The 21,764-nt window shown below is 41.0% G+C and overlaps 1 protein-coding gene and 1 long non-coding RNA gene across 2 annotated transcripts; one reads left to right on the forward strand and one right to left on the reverse strand.

Annotated features, from left to right (window-relative positions):
- The first annotated feature begins 67 nt into the window (after positions 1–67).
- Positions 68–16,515, forward strand: COMMD5 (COMM domain containing 5). Its single transcript, XM_056359745.1, has 7 exons — positions 68–280; positions 3,333–3,493; positions 4,626–4,654; positions 8,542–8,592; positions 11,387–11,482; positions 13,426–13,501; positions 15,986–16,515. The coding sequence occupies exons 1-7, from the start codon at positions 115–117 to the stop codon at positions 16,085–16,087; spliced, it is 681 nt and encodes a 226-aa protein (XP_056215720.1). The 5' UTR covers positions 68–114; the 3' UTR covers positions 16,088–16,515.
- Positions 13,540–21,588, reverse strand: LOC130158758 (uncharacterized). Its single transcript, XR_008825485.1, has 2 exons — positions 21,323–21,588; positions 13,540–15,856 (listed from the first exon to the last, which is right to left on the reverse strand). It is a non-coding gene; the product is annotated as an uncharacterized LOC130158758 (long non-coding RNA).
- Between the last annotated feature and the right edge of the window lie 176 nt (positions 21,589–21,764).

Below are 21,764 nucleotides of genomic sequence, written 5' to 3' on the forward strand. Positions count from 1 at the left end.
GCTTCTTCCGGCGCCGGCCCTGCGCGCCGCGCCGCCACAGCGCCCCCTGCCGCGGCGGAGGGCGGCCCACGCCTACACCGCCCCCCGCCCCGCCCGGGGCAGGGCCGCGCTGCTATGGCGGCGGCGGTGGGCAAGGCGGCGGCGGCGGCCTACGGGCACGGCGAGAGCGGCGGGGGCCGCGGCGGCGGCTTCCTGGGGCCGCGAGTGCCGGTCGAGGTGGAGGCCATGGCCCGGGGCGTGCAGGACATAGGCAAGGAGACCTTCCGGCGGCTGCTCAGAGGTGGGGCCTGGGCGCGGGGCCGGCGGGGAGCCCGGGACCGGGGGAACGGAACGGGCCGGGGCTCCCAGGCAGAGCCGGCGGGGGCGATGCGGCCCCCGGGGCAGCCGCGGGTGCCGTTCGGGGGGCGCGGGCAGCTGCAGGGCCCGCTCTCGCAGGCCGCGACGCGCGGGCAGGGCTGCCGCGCTGCCGGGGCGCTTCCCACGCCGGGAGCTGGGGCTGAGGGTCACGTTCAGCGATGGGTTGTCTCGGCTGTATCCGAAAATTGGGTAAAATCCGTGAAAATCAGCAAGGGCCGTCTGCAGCAGTGGGTGGCCCCGGCTGTTACAGGCATCCCTGTCATCGCTGGGGCCCAGCGGGTCGGTGCCAGGCTGTGCGGGGCAGGCGAGAGTCAGAGGCCCCACGGATATTTCCGTAACGTGCAATAACGGAACCCGAGCATGCACGTGTCTTGCAGAGGTTGGGGCTGTCAGATTGGAAATGACTGATTGATGTGGGTTTTGTCCGTGAGGCCTTACCCTGTGCCTAAGGCAAGACAGCTGAGACTTTCTCTGGGCACCTTTGACCACCAAAATCCAAGTTCTTCTGTTGAGCGTGGAAAACAATCACAGAATGACCCAAGAGCTGATCGGGCAGCTTGTTTGTGGCAGAGGAGACCAGCTGCTGCGTGGCATGGCATGGTGCTGCAACCCATCTGTGCGTGTTCTCCCGGCCAGTTACATGCTCAGTAACCTCTTTCCAGGCTTTTTCTTCCAGGTTTGAGTCAATAAGGGCTCAAAGCACCCGGTAGCTGGTTTGTCTTTGGAAGCGTTGCTGCAGAGTGTCAGGAACAGAGCAATGTACCCAAGGTTTCCTTGACACAATTGAAAGTAATAAAGCTACGTATAGGCAGAGGCATTTGGGACAAAAGCACATACAGATGTTGAACTGTATTTGCTGTCTAATGCAGGGACAACGGAGACTGAAAAGCTGTGTCCGCACCAGGAAGGCTGACTGTCTCCTAAACCCCATCTGGGTTGAATTTCGGTGTAAATTAGCGCCTACGTCGAGGTGTGCAGTAAATGCTGCCTGCTGCAGGGGAGCAGAGCCCTTCCGAGCAGCGTGCTGGGCACCGCGCTGGCCTGGCGGGGGTCTGCCCTCATCATTGCTGCTGCTGCTCTGGCATCCACAGCTGGTCCGACAGCAGTTTTTCCCATGAAGGTTTAGTGGTCTTTGAAGACATGATAGATTTCAACACAGGGCATCAAAATCACAGGGGTGCTTGCACCCAGTTAGTTTTTTGAGGCTGTTGCTCTACTACTAAACAATCACCAATATACAAATGAGATGCTGCTTCGTATGCTTCCTCGGCTCACAATGGAAAAACATCATATACCATTAACTCTGTGTTATCCAACCAGTGTTATTGCAGGCTCTCCTAAACTGCAAGTGTAAGTTTGAGACTGCAGGCATCTTCTATTAGGAGCAAGTGAGATTTTCTTGGGATGTTTTGGGGCTATTCTTTTTTTTTTTTCTCCCTCAGGTTGACTGTTGGAATATTTGTTTTGTTGCTGATATTTCTGGGTTCTCTGAGCTATGCTGAGTGAAAAAAAATCTTGTATTCTAGAGTAATGCTAGTAGTTTATAAAAGAAGACATGGATTTTTAACCAGTGTTAGGGTTGGTCAACAGAAAGAAGACTGATATTGTCATTAAAGCTGCTTAGTTTAAAACTGTAAGCCACCTGTTGTTCTTCAAAGAAACAAATCAAAGTTGTATTTAAGTAGGTAAGTAGACAGCAACCTGTTTCCTGCTCTGTGCATCATCTAGTAGACAGGCTTCAGTGCTGATCTGTATTTGGCCTTTCCAGTAGACTCTTCTCAATGTCAGTTTGGTTGTAGAGCTGAGTCTTTTTCAGACAGCACGGAAAACCTGGTACTAGCACCTTGCACATCCTAACTACTCTGTGCAAAATCTGCCACACAGACAGCCCCAGACAAATTCAGTCAGCCACGTAAACGATCCAAGACTTGCCACTGAATTTGGTGTGCATTTAAAAATGTGAAAAACAAAGAGATTTTGTCCAGAATTAGAAGATAGTAGCTAGTGGAACTCACCTAATACCAAAAGGAAGACTGGCAGTTTGATTGAAACTCTTCTTTTTTTTTTTTTCCCCCTCCCCCCCACCCCATTAGTGTTAAGCTAATCTCTTACTGTTGGCTTTCAGTAACACTTTTTGTGTTTTATTCACAGTACTAATAAGGCTCATTATAAATGACTAATCTAATGCCCCAATCCTGCAATGGGATGGTGTCAGTAATCTTTTATTTTTCACCCATGGTGGTGCTTCCTGTGGCTCCAGTAGTCTATCCACACTGATCAGAATGCAGAACTGAGGCAGACATGACAACAAAAATTTACATAAGCCAGTGCATAGGTGGAAAAAAGGAAGAAAAACTGAACAATGAAGACTGAGATAAACCCGCACTAGTTGTCAGCATATAATGGTGCCACATGCATTAACAGTTGTTTCCTTTGAAGTTTGTATTATCAGCAGTTGTGCCAACTACAAGACTTGAAGTTTAATTTTTTTCTCCTTGCTCATTTAATCCTTAGTCTCTGCAGACATTGCAAGATAAATTAATTATGTAAAATGTTGGAGAACAGTGTTGAATTGTTTACTCTCAATCCTTTCTTATCCTGTGTATCAGAAGTGTAATATAGCTGTAAACAGATTTGTAACGTGAACAAGTTTGTTGATAGAATCTCAAGTTGGATTTGTACTTGTGAGCGAAGAATTTTTTAATCTTTCTTGCATTATCCCACTAGAACAAATTTCAACAGTGAAAACATCTTCATTGTACAATATAAAAGTTTAATCCACTGAAGTTCTCTGGGTAAAGTGTTGTGAAACTGACCTGGGCTGGTGGATGTATTTATGGAGACCTGAAGCAACAGTTTCATGTCAAGAAAAAAGTCAGTTCATTAAGCCAAGTAAAATCATAGACATGTTTATGTTCATGGTCTCCAGGTCTGGCTCTTTTTAAAGGGAACTTGCTTTGCATTCTTATTCGCAGTTGCTGTTAATGCATTGGAAGGAAAAGACTGCAAGGAATCTGTCAAGCTGATTGCAGAAAGCACAAATCTCTCAGAAGAGCAACTTGCATTCCTCATTTCTGGCATGTACACCCTTCTCCGAGAAGCACTGAGACTGCCCTTATCAACTTTCAAGCAAGAAGTAAGTTCTGGGAGTACTTGGTTTCCTGATTAAGTTAAAAGCTGCATCAGATGCAAGTTACCATCTAAATCCTATTTGCCAGGGTGGGAGCTGCACATAAAAACGTTGCTCCAAGTTAAAGTGGTTGGAGGAAACTGTTACAAATCTAGAGCTTATTATTTTACTTGTTGGATAGACTTACAGTGAGCTTTTTGGAAGAGTATTTAAGCTTTGGGAAAGAGATTCCTGTATCTTTTTCTGCTTCAGCATCTTCTTTACTGTGCATGTTTGTTTTCACTCTTAAATTAAAACTCCAAATGAAACCATTGCAAAGTGTTATTTCATTGGCATCAAGTCTCTCTCTTACCCCAACTGTGTGTCCGCACATACTGCTCATGTTGTCCACACCTGCCATTTCTCATATCTGTTTGCTTGCCTTTCTTCATACTTCTGCCCTGGAAGAAGGAAGGTCTTATGGTCAAAGCGAGATAGTGGAACTGGGAGAAAGTGCTATTTCTGCTTACGCTATGGATGTTCAGTGTGAATGTTTATGTATCTGCCTTGTTCCCAACCCCTATCCCTTCTCCATGGCTATTTTTTTCCCCTTTTCATGTTACTTTACCTTACATACTTTCTTTTCTCTTTTCTCATTTCATTTTTATGTGAGTGAACCAGTTCAGGGTTTCCAGCACCTCTCTCTTGTTTAAGATACTGTTTTCATATTTACCTGCGCATACTGGGAAAGTTCATATAGTGCAGGACACATAGTGAAAGTACGCTTTTAGTATTCAGAGTTTATCTTTTTGCCACTTCCTTTCTGTTGTCATTGTTTAACCAAGTTACTGCAAAATGTTTGAAATAAGGGCACATAATTACTCTAAAAGAAGAACCTGTTATAGATGACTACATAAAAAAAATGGCAGGATGTTGTTTTCAAAAATAAAGGCTTCCAAGAGATTTAGTTTCTCACAACTTGATTGAACACTTCTGGAAATTCTTCTCAATATGTAACCTGTCATTTCAGAACTACTACCACTGAGGACTAAAACTTTTGGGGAGAGATACCAAGCTATTAACCACAATTAATTCGCTAGATAAGAAATCATCTTTCAAGACTACATCCTGTAAAATTTCACCTTCCTTGTCTTTCTAGGTTTTTAAGGAAGACCTAAAGGAGCTCAGGTATGCCTGGGTTTTTTAATCTGTCTGCTTTTTCATAGTAACTGCTTCCCTGAACCAACTTTTTTACACAACAAAGTTGGCATAAAAATTACTTGTAAATAACACACAATACATCTGTTGCCAAATGTCATGTGAAGCCAGAGGAAAAAAACAGGTGTTGTGTAAGACTTCATTTAGCACTGAGCATGAGCAGTAAATTTCACATGCTGGGGACACTGGTCTAATTTAGTCCATAATGTAGGTTATGCAAATGTGAGTGACCTTCTCTCTGCCATCCCCACCTTGCCCTGCAATATTTTTTTAGCATGTTTGGTAAGACGGTGGTAACATTTCAGATGCTAAGAAATTGCCCTACTTCTTTGCTTCTGTCAAAAGCCAGTGATATAACGCTCATGAAATCCCATCACCGTGTTCAGCTACGATCTCCCCTGCCCGTTACCCGAGGAAGCACACATAACATTTGTTACAAATTAGTCCAAGTCTGTATGAGTCTGCTCAGAGCATCTCTGAATAGACCTTCATATCCTAAAAACTAGACAGCAGATGCTAATAATTTTTATAGGTTTTCCCTTATTTCCGTCTTCAGTAGCAATGAGAGAGTAACAGCAGCTAATGTTTTCATCTATAGAGAAACCTTCGCACCAAGGCTCAATTATTTTAAAATGTTCATTTCCCGTAATTCTTAGCATTCTGATTGTTACCTAGGAGAAATACATAGATATGTTTCTAATTCTTTTTTCATCCCTTTTTGTCGGTTAACCTGCACATTGGCTTTCTCCTCAGACTCCGTTCTACAGAGTCATAAGCATTATTCACTTTATGAGCAACTTCAGGCAAATTAAAGCTGCGGATTTAGACATGTAATCGGGGTGTAATCGGTGAAAGGTGTGACTGGGGCCATGATGAAAGGTGCCTTGCTAGTTGATACAATTCTGTCTGCAGCTCAGTGCTGGAGTGTGGCCTGGCTTTTGTCTTGTGAGCTAAAATGCAAGCTGCTTCCTCTGCCACGTCATGGAGTTCACACCCAGGTTAAAGTAGGTCAGTAAGAAGCTGATGAATCGCTTTTGACCCAGAGGGAGTTCTTTGAGGTGCACACAGAGTGTGTTCAGTGTGATTACGGAATAGTGAGGAGCACTGAAAGCTCCATGGCAAGTTCTCTGGGGGCGGGTGAATATTCCCCTGTTGAGCAGTGGAGATAGTCGGTGTACAGGGCTGCTGGAGGTCGCTGGCTGTGTACACTGGCTCTGTTCAGAAATACAGACTCCCAGGCTCCTGTCCTTGTTGTTTCACCGTACTTTGATGCCTTACACTTTTGTAGCTGGTGGTTGTTTTTTTCTCACCTTATGGTTTATTCATGGAACTATGAAGACACTTTTCAATCTGGTTGATCTTTTTAATGTCTTTTCTATCCTGAGAATTTTTTTTTATCGTTGTTCTGGTTAACATGACTGATATAGCAGCAATAGTTCAGGTAACTGCATTTGTGTTACTTGCAGACTTGTATGTTTTATGTTGCTGCTCGTTGCTGCTACACTTCCATGGTTCTCACAGTATTGGGACTTTTCCTGTCTTCCATCTCTGACAGTCTTTATTTCCTGTGAGTAGCTCTCTTCACCTTGTGGCTAAACTTTTTAGAATACTAAATAGCTTATTCTACTCTCAAGGCATGATATTTAGTAAATTCAGTAGCACCTTTAGCATCTTTGATTCCTATGGGAAATGTCATTTCCTATGTTTCCCAATGCACTTGAGTCTGAAGATGAAATACCTGCTTGTTTTTAAGACACCTGCTAATTACGTTCAGACACTAATCCTTCTGCAGTGACTTCTTTGGCTCAGCCTGTGATCATGTGCATGAAGAACACATGTATTTGGTTGAACAGCAGTGTTTTAGCATTATTAGCACCCAGTGTTTGGTCAGGTATTTTGCATTTTAAGGCAGAAAAGTGGCTTATTTCTCTTTTTTTGTTGTGTCGTCTTTTAAAAGGTTTTAGCTCTGAGCCAGGCTACCTTTTATTCACCTCTCCATCATTCTATTTTTTTTCCTTCAGTGAAGCTGAAAATTGGACTAATACCACCCATATAGCCTTGTAATTCTCAACTTCCTGGTGATGCAGCTGGTCTTGGCTTCTAGTTTTGGTGGAGAGAGAGGATGTGAGACATGCCCACTTCTGATTAATTAGATCAGTACCACTGGTTTCACAGGGTTGCCATTCTGTATCCCCTGTTTCTTGACCTGACTGGCTGACCCAGTGAGAATAAATTCACTCTGAATTGTGGGTGCTATTTTTTCCCTTCCCTCTCAGGTTGTTCAATAAGTGTATGGCTCAGGCCAATAACATGCGATTAAGACATCTTCATGCCTTCCTTGCCCTTTGAGTCCCTTCCTCAGAATGTTCCGTAGAAAACTGATTGCCATTTGTAGCTCAGGCTTGAGCTGTGCTATGTTCTCTGTCTGATCTGTTTAGTGTGTGACTGACCTCATATAAGCTGCTTGTGCCAGGAGCAGAATTTTCAGCAAAATCATGAACTGCACAGCAAAAATAATGCTACCTTAAAGGCAGTATTAATGTTTCTGTTTTAGTAACACTTGCTCTTACAGTTGAGCAAATATTGTGATAGGTGTCATAACGATCATATTACAACCCCCTGTCTCCAGCTATTCTGCTACATACAGAGGATACTCGGTCATCATCAGGATGGGTTAAGTGATGCGCTTGCACAGACATTATAAGTAATGTTTGCAGAAATAGTCTTGTCTCTTCTGAAAGACAGACAGACATATGCAGCCAAAAAAGCACTGTCTAATCCCTCCTCCTCACTTCCCAGTTTGCCTCAGATAACTACCTTGCTAATATGAATTCAGTTTTACCCAAGCACCATTTTAAAATGTGTTTGAACCCTGCTTGTTCCATTAAGAATTCTAGCTCAGCTGCTGTTTCATCTTCCCACTGTACGAGTTGATGAGTTGTTTTTTCTCCCATCATTAGACACTGTAAGCCCTTTAGGACAGGTGACTTTCTTGTTTGCTTTGATCTTTCTTTGCTATACTGCTGTGTGTCTCAAGCCACTAGTGAGTAATGTCTCTGGGCACTGATTTATGTTGAGTGCTGGATTAACTGTGGCAGCAGTAGTCACTTCTCACACTTGTCCAACCTGCCTCTCTGTAGGAGGTTACTGTCCCCGTGGCGAAGGCAGCTGAATGGATAGTGTTTGCTCTGCAGTCTGTGCAGTTCGCAGCCTGATACACTGAACTGAAAATCAAGAGCAGCTTGTTTGTAAGGCAACAACAGCGTCAGAGGAGTAGAGTAGTGGAGAGGCTTAAGTGGGTGGAGTGTGAGTTAGTCTATTCAACCAGTTCTCATGGTCCCCATCAAATTTATGCTTCTCCTCCCCATGTTAGATATGCTCCTTTTGTAAGTAATTTGAGCTGCGAGGGCCTCTGGTTTTACTTTTGAGGGAGCAGTTCATTCTGTCTTCTTTTCATTACACTTCAGTTGAAAGTGAAACAAAATGTATAGGTTTGGGATTTTTGACAGTATGCATTGCTGGCCTGCCTTCTGCACTAGTCAGAGCCATCAGGAAAACTTTTCTTGACTTTACTGAGAGAAGTTAAGCAAATACTGGGTTCTTTTGAAACTTACTGTTGCCATACTAGGTATGACAGGAAGATGTAATACAGTTTTTAGGGTTCCTGTTACAAAAACATAGGCTGTTCTTTTGAGAGCCTAGACTGAATCAGTACCGAAGTGCTTATGTAAGAGCTGATGGCAATTCATTTTTTGTTTTCTATAATAGTTTCGAGGGGTGGGGGGGGTGGGGTGTTGTAGCTGAGGCTGTATATTTTTGGTTACAAAAAACTTAGCTCTTTTGTATTGCTCTTTAAGGATACCGGAAGATTTCATTGTGGACTTCTCCAGCATAGTCTTTGGTAACAGGTTAGTATCTTCATGTGTCATGCATTGTGCAGTCAGATGGATTGCACAGAGCTCTGCTGACAAAAATCCCAGGCCTACTGAAAGAACAGCAAAATTCTCTAAATTAATGAGAACAAGTTTTGTCCCATTATTCTGATTCGACATAACATGATGTCAGTCATTCATGGCTATATATGTGCAGTAGGTAGCCTTCATACCAACTCTCCGTTTTTCTGTGATCATTGCCCATCAGTTTCTATAATGTTCTATAGACTCTGTAAGGTGCATCAGTACCTACAGATGAAAAATGCATTGTAGAATTAAGCATTTTTATCATCATTATCATTGCAAGTTAGAGCAAAAGTGAAAGACTTGCTTTGTTGAGAGGCAAGCTACATATGCCTTCTATATGCTGTGGTTCATGAAAGCTTTCTCGGATAGCATTTATTCAAGTCTTAATGTACAGTTGAATGGGGAATTCACACTGAGTAACTTGATGTCATGTATGAGATATCAAGTGCTCTGCTAGCTGTAAGTCATTTTCAAAGCAGTATACATCAGTAGCTCTAGAGGAAGTATTAAATCAGGAACTTTTTGAACAGGCTATCTGTTCTGTCTGTTCCAGGCATTCCTTTTTTCTATATGGTCCTCTGTTCAGTCATATTTAGCCTAATCTACATCTAGAAATTGCTTGAACTTTTTCCATATGCAAAACTTCCCTCCTGAAACTTGAGGTCACTCAGCACATAGCATCACTAACCCAGTGCTGCTCCAGATACTCTGCAAGGAGTTCTGGTGATCATAGTTGTGGTTTTTCAGTTACCCTCACAAGGGTCTAAATGCTGCTACCAAAGTTAAAAATATTTTTCATTTCCTTAGTTAAGATCTTGGCTTAAAGCTAAAGGTTCTTGGAGTAAAAATAAATTCAGCCTTCTCATCTTTTCTTTGCTCTTCTGTTTGAATTATAGGTGTTAAGAATGCAAAATTCATGGTTGCAAAGTGGAAATATTGTTTGCAGTGGAGAAAGAAGATAAATTTAGATGTCATTTGAAGCATGCATGATTGTCTGTTTTCTACTGTGAAATCACGATGCTGGAAAATTTAGCTTTTTCTCATTTTGAAAGCTGTGATTATCCAGTGTAATCTTGCTCTGTGTTTTGAGACCAGAGAAGAGCACCTCAGATTTGATTTCTAGACAGATCTGCTTTTATAATCTTAAATGTAACACTGAATCATACATATGCTTATTGAGTTGTAAATATATATGATTGTGATGGTAAAAGAAGTATTAGCATCTGATCAAAAATTCAGTATGAGCTAGATAACCCAGAAAAATCCATTTTTAATACTTTTGCTGGCATCTTATCCTATTTTTGCAATTTTGACAGTGAGTAAGAACCAGCTGATCTATTTTTTCCTGCTCATTCCTTTACCATACTATTAGGAATGTGTGTCACTTATGACACCACCCAACACACCACACCCCCCCAAAAAAAAAAAAGGATAAATTCTTTCTTATATTGCCTTTGCTAATGCAAGAGAATTGGAGGCTCTCAGCCTGTCAGCCCATTAATCTTCCTGGGCAGTTTCTAAAGGCACCAGCTAACTTGCACACAAGAATCTGAGTAGGCATGTTAGACTATCATTCCTGCAGGCCTTGATTTGTTGAGAGAGGAATCCTTTCTGATGTAAAGTCTGTAATTAGATTATGTCTAGCACCATGGATGAAGGATGTAACATTTCTTATCTTGCCCTTAATGGGAGTACTAGAGTAGCTTTGAAATGTACCATAAATAACTTGCAGAGACATGGGATGCTTAGCAAAAATTATATATATTTTTTTTAATATATAAATACGCTAAGTAACATGAAGTCCAGACTAGCTCCCAAATGGACCAGCTGAATGACCTCATTCTGAAGATATTTCGGCACATATATCTAAAAATGGGTGGTTGTTATGTCTGTGTCAGATCTGGCTTGTTTATTTACCCAGAGCTTAAGATGCTGTTAAAATTTTTAAATTGTCAACCATCTGAAGTTTAATTGCTGTCAACTGTATTTCCTTACAGAAATAAACTGAGGCTTGATCAGCCTGATTCTTCCTGCAATATAAGTAATAGGTGAAGTCCCTGGCTTCATACACAATAGACTAGACAGAAATGTTGAATGTTGTGCTGGAGTTGGCAGTGAACATTATGTAAGGAACTTAGAGTTTGTAAATTATGTTGCATTAACAAGAACCACCGTGATGGTGTTTGTGGGGTTTTTTAAAGTATGCTTCAAAGTACACTCTAACATTCTTATGTTTTAAAACATTGCTGCTTGCTAATACTAGGTGCTTTCTGCTGAAAGAGCACAGTGACCATATTGCAACTTTTTTGCTCAAGTCACCTGTCTCATTCCTGCTTGCTTGTTCCTGTTGAATCTGCATGAAAGTAAAGTTATATTTGCAGAGACCTTTCTATACCTCACAGCTGCATATAATTGAAATAATAGATATGTCAGCCACCACAATGACTCTTAGTAAACTTTATAATGACATCAGTTTACTGGAATTACACAGAGTCACTTGGTCTCTTTTTTTTTAACTTGGACTTTTTAACAAGGTTTTAAGTGTAGGATAAGTGGGCAATCTGGACACAGCTGTCTTAAATACACAAAACTTCCACTCATTCAGACCTCTCTAAATGAGGGTAGATGTAGGACAGAAGCAATTTCTGGACAGGCTGGTTTTGAGGAATCTTATTTTCTCTTTAAATTGTTGTTTCTTTTATGAATTTGCATTTCAGTCTCTCATTTCTGATTTACACTGTAGGCGGCCCACTTCCGAAGGCACAGCTCTGATACAAGGAAGTAGGTTGCCAAGCATCCAGGACTTGAAGTGGAGAGTGGACGTAGCTATATCCACAAGGTATAAAAGAGAATCCTGAGTAACCCTAGAAATTCTTTTGGCCAAGGTTAAACTGACTTCTTGCTGCTTAAAAATGTTAACAGTGTTAAAATATATCTTGTTGTTAGGGATTGGCACGTAGCATTCAATGGTAAGATAGGAGGGAATTTTCTGAACAGTGTGGAAGTTGGTTTATGTACAGGTTACTGCTATTAACAATGACCTGCCAACAGGCTGCAGCCTTTGTCTTCTACTAATGATACATTTTAGGCTCCTTATTTGTTTTGATCTCTAAAACCTCCGTGCTAGAAATATTTCACTCAAACTTTGAGTCTCTCTTACAGTATTTTAAAACTTAGCGGAGCCGATACAACCACACAGGTCCTCAGAGGTGATGCAATAGATCAGATGGATTGAGCCTCACGCAGCCAGCCAAGCTCTCAGTTACACCAGAGCAGGGGAGGGAAATCTATTCAACTTCTCAAGTAGACTACCATTTCTGTTGCACACATTAAGTAAAATTACTTTCCATCACCTGTACAGTCTGCTGTGGATTCTACAAAGAGAGGCTTCAGAACCGCACTTTTACACTGCCATGGTTAAGCAATTGGTCATTGATCTACCGCCTAGGTTTTTGGTGGTGGTTTGGGGGTTTTTGTTGTTTGGGGGGGGTTGCTGTTTTGTTCGGGGTTTAGGGTTTTTTTCCCCACAAAGTAAGGAGTAAAGAAAGGCCTTTGTGATCATCCTGTCTGTGCCTGCAGTGAATAGCTTCTTGCCACCCTGCCACAGCAGAGGCAGCTGGGGGATGGATCTGTGGGTAGAGCAGAAGGAAATGGAAACCTGTTGTGTGTGCTGTTCCTGGTCTTTGTCTAGCTCTAACCAAGACAGATTGAGTTGAAAGAAACTGGAAGATGATTCAGTGTTTGTCAGTAGCGTAAATTGTTAGCACGAGTGACCTCATATTGTATTCATGAATACCTGCATCCAAGGGAGAGTGTAGTCTCTCTGCTGCCATAGTTGGGAGGCCTGTGGTTACATAATCTTCCTGAATTAGAATATCCTTCCATGGATAGTCTTCCTGAAATCAAGAGAAAAGGCTCCTAAGTGAAAATTGCAATGGCCACAAGCTACTAGTTCAGGTGACTGTCAGATGAGCAGTGGTGTAAGCACCACACAGATAGCACTGTGAAGAAAAAATCTGTACCTGTAAGAGAGCAAAATATACACAAAAACATCCTCAGGCACAATGCTTAAAAGCTGCATGCAAATCCCATGATTTGTTTTCCAAACAACACAGCACCAATACATTATCCTTTTCTATTTTCCTTCATCTTATTTTCCTTTCCAGTCAACCTTCCCCCTGGGATTTCTTGTTTTATCATCCAGTAACAGCCTCTGTGAAGAGGTATGGCTTCTGGCTGTAATGCCTGTCAGTACCTGAGCAGGCTTTGGCAACATTGGTTAGTGGAAGCCGCGCAAGAATGACTCATTTCCCCTCTTTGGGTCATCAAATAAAATAACAACCCACAAATTTATCATGAAGACTGGAAGAGCTTAATTCCCCAAATGAGATGGCAGTTGAAAGTATAAAGGGATGGAAAGAATTAGTGCAACATGGTAAACTGCATAAGAAAACTGTGCGTTATTAGTAGCAGTACTTGGTCAGCTCTTATCCCTGACATAGTTCCACTAAATTGATTATTATGTAAAATGAAAATGCTCCTAAATTCGCAGTTACTAAACTATTAAAAAAATTTTTAGTCTCAATACTGAGGTAAATAAGACAGAACTCGTATGTTCAGGAGTTCTGTGTTCCAGCCATCCAAGTACAGGACTCTATGATTGAAATTACTTATGTCCTATGTAGAGCCTACATGAACATCTTAAATTGTTAATGTACAGTGCTGTACTCATCACACTGCTGATGTCTATTGTTGTAATACTAATAATGTAAATAATTTCAGTTCACTGGCCCGTGCACTTCAACCATCCATTTTAATGATGATGAAGCTTTCAGATGGGACAGCTCATCGCTTTGAAGTAAGTCTGATTGCCAGAATAAATAAAAAAGAAAGCACTTGAAGTTCTTTTTAGAAAGTTGAATTACTGTTTAAAATATTAAAGCTTTTGTAAACCATGTATTATCATTGGTTGGTTTGCTTGGGAATCCTTCATGTTCAGCATAGCCACATACAATATATAATGAAATGCCAATGAAGCCTCATTTGTTAGAGGAATATTAATCACTGAAAAGCACCATTGCTATCTGGTATGATTATAAATTATGGTTTTGTTATCAACTGTAACCTTCAGACCCAATGGTGGCTCCTGAAGGCAGGAAAATTACTGGGGTAGTTTATATAATGTATGATACGCTTCTAAGCCTCCTACATTTGGTAGAGAATGGTAACATTCTCTTCTCTGGCAGGGGTAGTTTTATTCTTTTTCTTCAGTACAGTTCTTGCTGCTAGAAGGAAAGTAAAACTCTTTGCTTTTTACGTCAGAATTAGTCAGTGGCAGTATTTATGACACTGTACATAAAGGCTTGCCAGAAGATGGCATGAACTCTTCCATATTTTCAACCTTTGGAAAGGAATGCTGTTTATTCTATAAATAACATAGTGGTGCATACAGGAATTCAGTGCACAGCAGGCATTGTTACATTTGAACGCTTAAAGGTTTTGGCTTCAGTTCATGCGTTAGTAGTAGTCTGGAGGAAGCACCAAGGCACTGTGGGTGGAAAGAGGTGGATTGATTTCACTTTTACAAGGGCTGACAAGAAGGCAGCCATTGAGGAAGGCACAAATCCTGTGCTACACTGCAAAGTGTTGCGGGTGTCACTGCAAATTCACCCCTCTGTGGGCAGTCCAGCTTCAGAACATCCCATATGCTCCGTCTGAGTCTTCCATGGAACTTAAATGATGCCATGGACTTCAGGTTAACCCTTTACAACAGGGCAAGTTTCACTTCTGAGAATAAAACTAGTATATATTCTTTATGTGTCAGTTTGGGGGTTTATTTCCTGGTATCTAATGTCAAGTCTTGGTGCCGTTGTTCCTGGTTGTTTTTGGTTTGGTTTTAGGTTGGGGTTTTTTTTTTGGTTGTAAGTCTGTGGAAGACCTTTTGCTATTCTGCAGTGGAGATGTGTTGGTGTGCCTGTCCAGTATGCACAGAAGTGGAGCTATCTGATGACAAACAACGTGCTTCTCTTAGAATCACCTTGCTGCTGCTTAGATCTGAATGCCAAAGATCTGGCTGTAAACATGATTGCTGTACCTGATGAATGGTATTCCTACAGTTAGCAGGTCTTTGGGATAAACCTGTGTTTTGGCTCAAGGTACCATATGCAAGCAAATATAGTCCGCAGCATTTCAGTTTCCTTTCATTTGGACAAGTTCAGAATGTCCTGCTAACAGGGCTTATGTCAGATGGTAAATCCAAAAGATAATTCTGTTATGAACAATTTTAAAATGTGAATGCCACAGGGAGAAGTTACACATTTGGTTTAGGTTTTTAATTGCAGTGTGACTGTGTGACTACTGACAATGAAAATTTTTATAAAAAGCAGTGGGAATTGCAGCATTTTGAGTCTTGTATATATGTCAGAAGTGAAAAGGACATGATGCCTTTTTGTGCATTTCTGATGCATATGGAAAATGCAAATCAGATGTTAGATTCCTCTCGCAAAATTGATATCTGTGCTACAGTAGGCAGAAGGATGACAAGGGACTCTGTCAAAGAACTGCGTGTCTTCAGTGTAGTCAAAGAAGTAAATTAGGCAGTGCTTGGCAGAGCAGCCTGGGACTAGCTAGACCACTGTCGGTACTCAGGTGAGCATGTGCATTTGTGCATTGCACTAGTGTTAACCTGGGTCACCCAGTCTGTGCCTATGCTCAGATGTGGTTCTCCGTCTCAACAGATGATAGATTTCCATCCATGTGGCTTCTTGGGCTTGCAGTGGTAAAGGAAATTCCATTAGTCTCCTGCAGTTGAAAATGTTCTGTATATTTAAAAATCTTTTGCCTTCCATGTATAGACCGTACCTAGTCCTCTCAGTTCTTGAGGTTGCTGCCAGGTCTCTTGCTTTGAGGCTCAATTCCTTTCTTTTGCAAGTTTGGACAAGCAGGATATCTGGACTTTGTTGCTTGAGAATTCTGTAGGCCCCACAGCCTTTCGCAACCTCTTTATCTTTCCTTCCAATGCATGACACTCTTACTTTACCACAGCGGCTATCGGTTAACATTCTGGAGTGCTTCCTTTTTCACATCAGGCAATATAGAAAATGTACTATGTAGCTGTTATTTCTGTTTCTTCCCACTCTCCTTTTCCTTTTTCACCCAGATGATTTAGTTGAATTAACTGAATTTTATTAACCTCAAATCCTTTGTCTTAAATCTGAAAAAAAAAAAAAAAAGTATTTTAAGACATTGGGCTGACAGTGTGGAATGTTCCCTATCCATAGGCATGCCCTCATCAAAGTTCCCAGGATGATTCATGTTTTCTAACTGGAATATTCTGTTTCAGGTGCCAGTTTCAAAGTTTCAAGAACTGAGATACAATATTGCCCTTATACTGAAGGAAATGAATGATTTGGAGAAGTGGAGCATACTGAAGATCCAGGACTGAATACTTCTAGGTTGGGAGTTTATAGACCAGATCTGAAACCCTCAGCAAGTTTTGTGAATGGCAAGGCAGAGGACCATCACCACTTTGCCTGTCTGAACTTCAGTGTAGCGTTTATGATGTCTGCTGTAAATATTTTTTCTGAATCAAGTGTTAAAAGCACAAGCTCTTTTCATAAGACTTAGGAAAAACAAAGTATCTATGAAAAAGTATAATGCTGCTTGCGAGCATTTTTTGTATGATTCATCAAAACATTTAAATAACTGTCTTAATAGATGTAAGAGTCATTTATTTCTGATTGTGATTCATCACTAATTGTTTTTGAAAGCCTGTTACCGGAAGCCACATCAATGTGTTTCATAAGAAAGCTCTGCAGTATCTCAAATAAAAAATAAAATTAAAAAAACACTCCTGTGCTCTAGTATGACAAATGTGAACTTGAGTTTTGCATAAGTAAAACTGCTGTCTGGCTTCTCACTAAATGACTGAGGTATAGCTACAGATATTGAAAGGCTAATTTTGAAGAAAATTGCAAGTCTGCAGATCAAGAAAGAAATATTGACAGACAACCAATTCCGTGGAACTGCAGAAGTGGAAAGGTGCAATCAAGTCTTTATCTGGTTGATCAGAATGGGCTAAGTAGCAGTAATCTCATAGATTTCTAGCTGGAAATGCCTGCCACGTTTCATGTATTTCCGATGTGTTTGATGTGATCAGAATTATCTGACTTATTACTGGGCAGAAACCTCTGCCACTGCGACGATGGCAAACCTCAGGAGGCAGTAGTCTTGTAGGGCACTGCAGCTGTATCTCACCAACAGTGCAAGTCAAACCCCAGGATTTATCTGGCTGCCACAGGTAGTTTAGAAAGTATATGCCATTACCATTGTTAAGCGTTGGCTTATTCTAGCTGTTTTCAGGGTTTTTACCTCAACAGCACTACCCGTACTTCTCTCTCTCACTTTTTGTGATTGTGGAATTTGCCTTTATCTTCCTTAATCCGTGCAGAAAATTAAATTTACTGAAATTAAAATCATGGATGCAGGAGGCCTTTTACACTCCCACAGATGTTTGTGTAGGAAAGGATGACTTGGCTTTTGGATTCTAAGAATCACACCAGGCATAAAAAGAATTAATTGTCATAATTTTTAAGAGGAGACTTCTTTGACAGCAGTCCACACCAACCTAAAGACCGCTAAATAGCTGTGGTCCAGAAAGCTTTTAAAATCTGTGCAAGAACGTGTCCTGTAGTTTCAAATAAACCAATCAGCCATGATTTCAGACGGTTTGAAAGCTGCATGTTCCGTTTGCTTGGTAGGCTACCCATGGATAACTTCCAGGTGTTATGCATACTGCCTCTTAATTACTGTGTGCGGGTAACACTGAATTTGCTCCTACAACTGCAAGTGGATTGTAGATTGCATTAATGTGGTGCTTTCTTTTTGGTTTCACTTTGTGAAGCTTGTTCATCTTCTTTCTGGAATTACATTATCAGAAGCTGTGAAACAAAACATACATTCTGACATTCCTTTTTACAGCCTTTCCCTTCTGAGTGTTTAGGTTTATATGGTTTCGAGCTGGAGAGGTACCTTGACTGAGGCCATAAGTGAAGTCTTTTCAGACAAATAGAACACTGCACAGGTATAAAATGACCTATTGCTCAAGACATTTGCAAAGTATTTTTTTTGACTGGTCAGAGTAGAAGAACCCATAAATACCTTTACCTTCTAAACAGAATATATTCATTCAGTTGTAACAGTAATTGTCCATGTTCTCCAGAAATGGAAAGGCTTCTTGACTGTTTTCATCATGTTCTCTGCAAGGGGTGATGGACCTCTTGGTCTCAAGTTTGTCTTTCCACACATTAAGCGGGAGTTTACTGCAGCTGGAGGTTGACCGTGCACACGGAGGGGTATTTAAACACTGCAGAATTTCGTTCCTCTGTACTTAAAAGAAGGGTTAATTTGGGCTTTCCCTCTGACAGATCAGTTTTCCAGTAAAACAGCAATTGTCACCAAAATGGCTAGTGGGAGTGGATAGTTCCTCAGTTTTGATAAAATACGAGCTTTCAAATTATTGTTAGGTTTCTCAGAACTTAGTGGTGAATTGCGTGTCAGATATTTGTTCAACACTGAAATATCTTCTAACTTCACAATTAAAATACTCTGGAATTCAAATTCCACTGAATTTCTGACTGTAGCCCTTTCATTCCAATACAGAACAAAAGTAACTTTCTAAGAATCTGGGTATGTCTGAAAGGAAATTATTTTACCCATCTCACTCTAGGCGTGGTTGCACCTCAAGGACGCACTGAATCCTCTGTTCTGTATCACGCAGTGAAGGATACAGCTGGAATGGGATGCTTGCTTTGTCGGTCCCGAGGTCTTGTTAAGCTGGTCACTAGTCAGTTATCAATTAGTAAAGTAGGAGGTTTGCATGGAAAGGGCACTGTTTTTTTTTCTTATTCCACACTGTTAATGGACCAGCAGGACCTTTCACAGGTTCTATTGGTAGTTTTCCCTGATAAACAAACCCTAGTGATTCTCTGTTTGATGGTGCCATGCATTTATTTAAACTGGATAATGTATTTGTGAATGTCTTAATTCTAGTGATTTCCCAACCATGGCATATAAACATACATTTCTACTTTACACATTTTCTTTCGTTTCCTTTATAGTATATATGGAACATTATGCCTTTTCTTTCAAGATTAATGTGTCAAAATATATTTAAAACCAAACTTGATTGTTTTTCAATGCAAATCATGTGTATAATAGCAGAGATGCCCAGTGCCTGCAGGAGTAGTCACAGACAAAATGCAAAAGGAGAGTTGGTTGCCAGAAGTCATTCAGAGATTCAGTGGCAAAATAACACAGACCTCACATGCCTTTGCTTCCTGTTCTCTAACCTTACCTTAGCACAGCTTCCTGACGTAACGGTCAGACCTCCCTCTGGTTTTGTTTTTAATTGGCTCAACTCCATGGGCCATTAGTCCAAATCTATTCTTGCCCATGGAGTATTACAGCATGTGCAGAGCACTTGAAAATAAAAAGCCATCTGTGGCTGTATTCATGATGTGACTTTTCACATCCCTGCTTCCAGTAAAGAAGGAGCTTTGTCAGCATGAGTAGTAGGTTGGAATTTCACACTTGGGTTAGTTGTGTTTGAGAGGAGAAAGAAACAGGTTTGATGGTTGTTTTTGTGGTCTCAGAGTGTGATGCAGATTATAGCTCCAGAAGAAGGATGAGGGATGTAGTCATGCTCTCATACTGCCTGTTATGCCAGCCATTAACTGCTGGAAGAAGATCAGTATTGTGCTCACTGTCATTAAAAGGAAGAAATTAAACCTCCCTTTGTAGAAAAACCATACAAGGGAGATGTGCTTTTACAGCATGAGTCACCTCCTAGCTTTAACTACTTCTCTTTAAGTGAAGGATAAATCCATTCTTGATCTCATAACAATGCAGGTAGGTAGGGGGGTGCTTTTCTCGTTTCTGGTGGGTTTTTTTTTTCTTTTTCTTTTCTTGCTTTCTAATCAAGTGCATCTCATGACCCACTGCTGCTCCAAATCCATGAATATATGTATGAATGTATGAAAACTCCGTGCTTTCAGGATGTGTTATATAAAAACACCCCAGCATATCTAGATTGACTACCTACATTCAATTTACACAGCTGTTTTTGCTAAAATAGTCTTTGCAGAGCCAGGTCTGATGCCAGAATCAAATATTTTGTAGTTGTTTGACTTCTAGCAAACAGTAAATTAGTATCTTGGTTTTAAAATAATATTTTGCCATTAGAGACTGTACAGCTCACTCTGTACCTGTCACACCCCACAAAGTACTAAGGTTTACTAACCACCGCACGTACCAGGAACTAACAGAGGCAGAGCCAGCTGGTTTCTCTTCCTCTAAGAAGTCACAGAGTTGTTGCCCATCGGCCATCCATGATAAAGTCTTAACTGTTTCCCAGCTTTGGATAAAGGTCTGTGTTCTGAACCCTTCTACGCATACAGCTTCCACCATGGGAGTAGTGCATAAGCACAGCTTCCCTTTCCTCTTGAAATGTTTCAGCCACATCCCCGCTGGTGTAAGAGCACTCCCAGAAGTACACTTCACAGTGCTTTTTTGACTCATTTCAGCCCCAAGTGATCAGACTGTCAGCTAGCCCTGCAGATGCTTCCATACATTGTAAATAGAAACTGTGGAAGTTTCAGAACACAAATGCTGATTATATTTTCTACTATAGTCTATTGCCATTCCCTATCATGTGCTGCTAGAAACTCTGCCTTTCTACCGTGACTTACCTCTTTTAAGCATCTGCTATGTATCTATGTAAATCCTGGTGGCATATCCCTGCAAGAGAGATTGTCATTGCATTGCTACTGGTAACCAGTGGTTATGTCACTTTCCCTCGCTTGAATAGGCTTTGACTCATAGTGGTTTTCAGGACAATGGTTATAAAATAACACACTGAGGGGTTGCCGAGACTATAGTTTTGCAATAGAGACAACTGTCGACCTCAAGGCTACAAGAAAGTGTTTCTCTTTTCTTTTTTCGTTAAGGGCGTTGTTCTTTTATAGTGTGAGTTTTCCTTGCATGGAAGTTTGGAGAGCAAGAAGTCGATGTTAGCAAGCGTGAGTCTAGTGGGAAACCCCCATACTTCTGAGCACAAATGCTAATTATTTCTAGCTGTTCTGAAGCATTGTTCAACTGAAACCTTCAGTGCTGCATTTGTCCTACCTTTGAATTATCTGATGGCAGGCTGTGCTATACTTTGGATTATTGTCAGACTTAAGTGATGGCAGAAAGAATCACTGAAACCAGTGGTTATTCAATTAATCTTTTTCTTTTTCTTTTACTAATTAAAGGATTTGCCTGGGAACAACAGTTAGATGTTGAACTTTTTCTTTTTTAAAGATTCAAGAGCCCTAGAGACAGAGGCCAAATTTTTGACAGATATGAAGTGTCTTGGCATCATAGGAATCAAAGCCAATTGAAGGATCTGATGGCTGGCTTCTGTTTCCAGGTATATATCTGACTTTCTGTTTAAGGTTGCCTACACACAGACACATAAACATCACAAAATTAGCCCTCATTATTGATTTGAAGTGTATATTATTAAAAGTTAAGATCCTGAACTTAAATGGCTTTAAATTAGATTTTCACTTTAAATCTAAGTTCATCTGGACTTTCTCAAGTATCCCCTCTAAACAAGGTCTTAGAAAAGTCACATTACCTCTCCGTCCTTCCATCCTTTGTCCTGTCCATTCAAACTCCATAGGCAGGGCTTGTCCCTTAATACCTGCTTAGCTCACACAGTCTGAGCTGGGGAGTCCAGACACTTCTGTAAGAAAGAAACGGGAAATTAATTCTTTCATCCCCTCTCTTCAGCTTTGTGAGGAGGCCATTAGTATCAGTAATAGTATATCCTCAGAAATCTCAAATTCTGCAGTGGATTTTAAGACAGTGTGAAAAGTGCCTCATATTTTTGCAGTATTTGAAAAGGTATGTATATATATATTGGGCATTTCTAGCAACTGTAACTGTAGATCTGCGTAGAAGTGCAAAAAAAAATAATATATAATCAGACAACTATTAGAACGACCTCTTCTACTCTATGGCAGCATAGGTGATTTTCTCCCTAGGCTACGTTTAGCACAGTTACACAACTAGCACAA

The sequence above is a fragment of the Falco biarmicus genome, chromosome 14 (genome assembly GCF_023638135.1).
Source record: "Falco biarmicus isolate bFalBia1 chromosome 14, bFalBia1.pri, whole genome shotgun sequence".
Taxonomy (NCBI): domain Eukaryota; kingdom Metazoa; phylum Chordata; class Aves; order Falconiformes; family Falconidae; genus Falco; species Falco biarmicus.

Coding starts and splice junctions, on each gene's coding strand:
- COMMD5 (XM_056359745.1), top strand. CDS start 115: ATGGCGGCGGCGGTGGGCAAGGCGGCGGCGGCGGCCTACGGGCACGGC. Junction 3,494..4,625: donor TATCAACTTTCAAGCAAGAA/GTAAGTTCTGGG, acceptor TTGTCTTTCTAG/GTTTTTAAGGAAGACCTAAA. Junction 11,483..13,425: donor GACGTAGCTATATCCACAAG/GTATAAAAGAGA, acceptor AAATAATTTCAG/TTCACTGGCCCGTGCACTTC.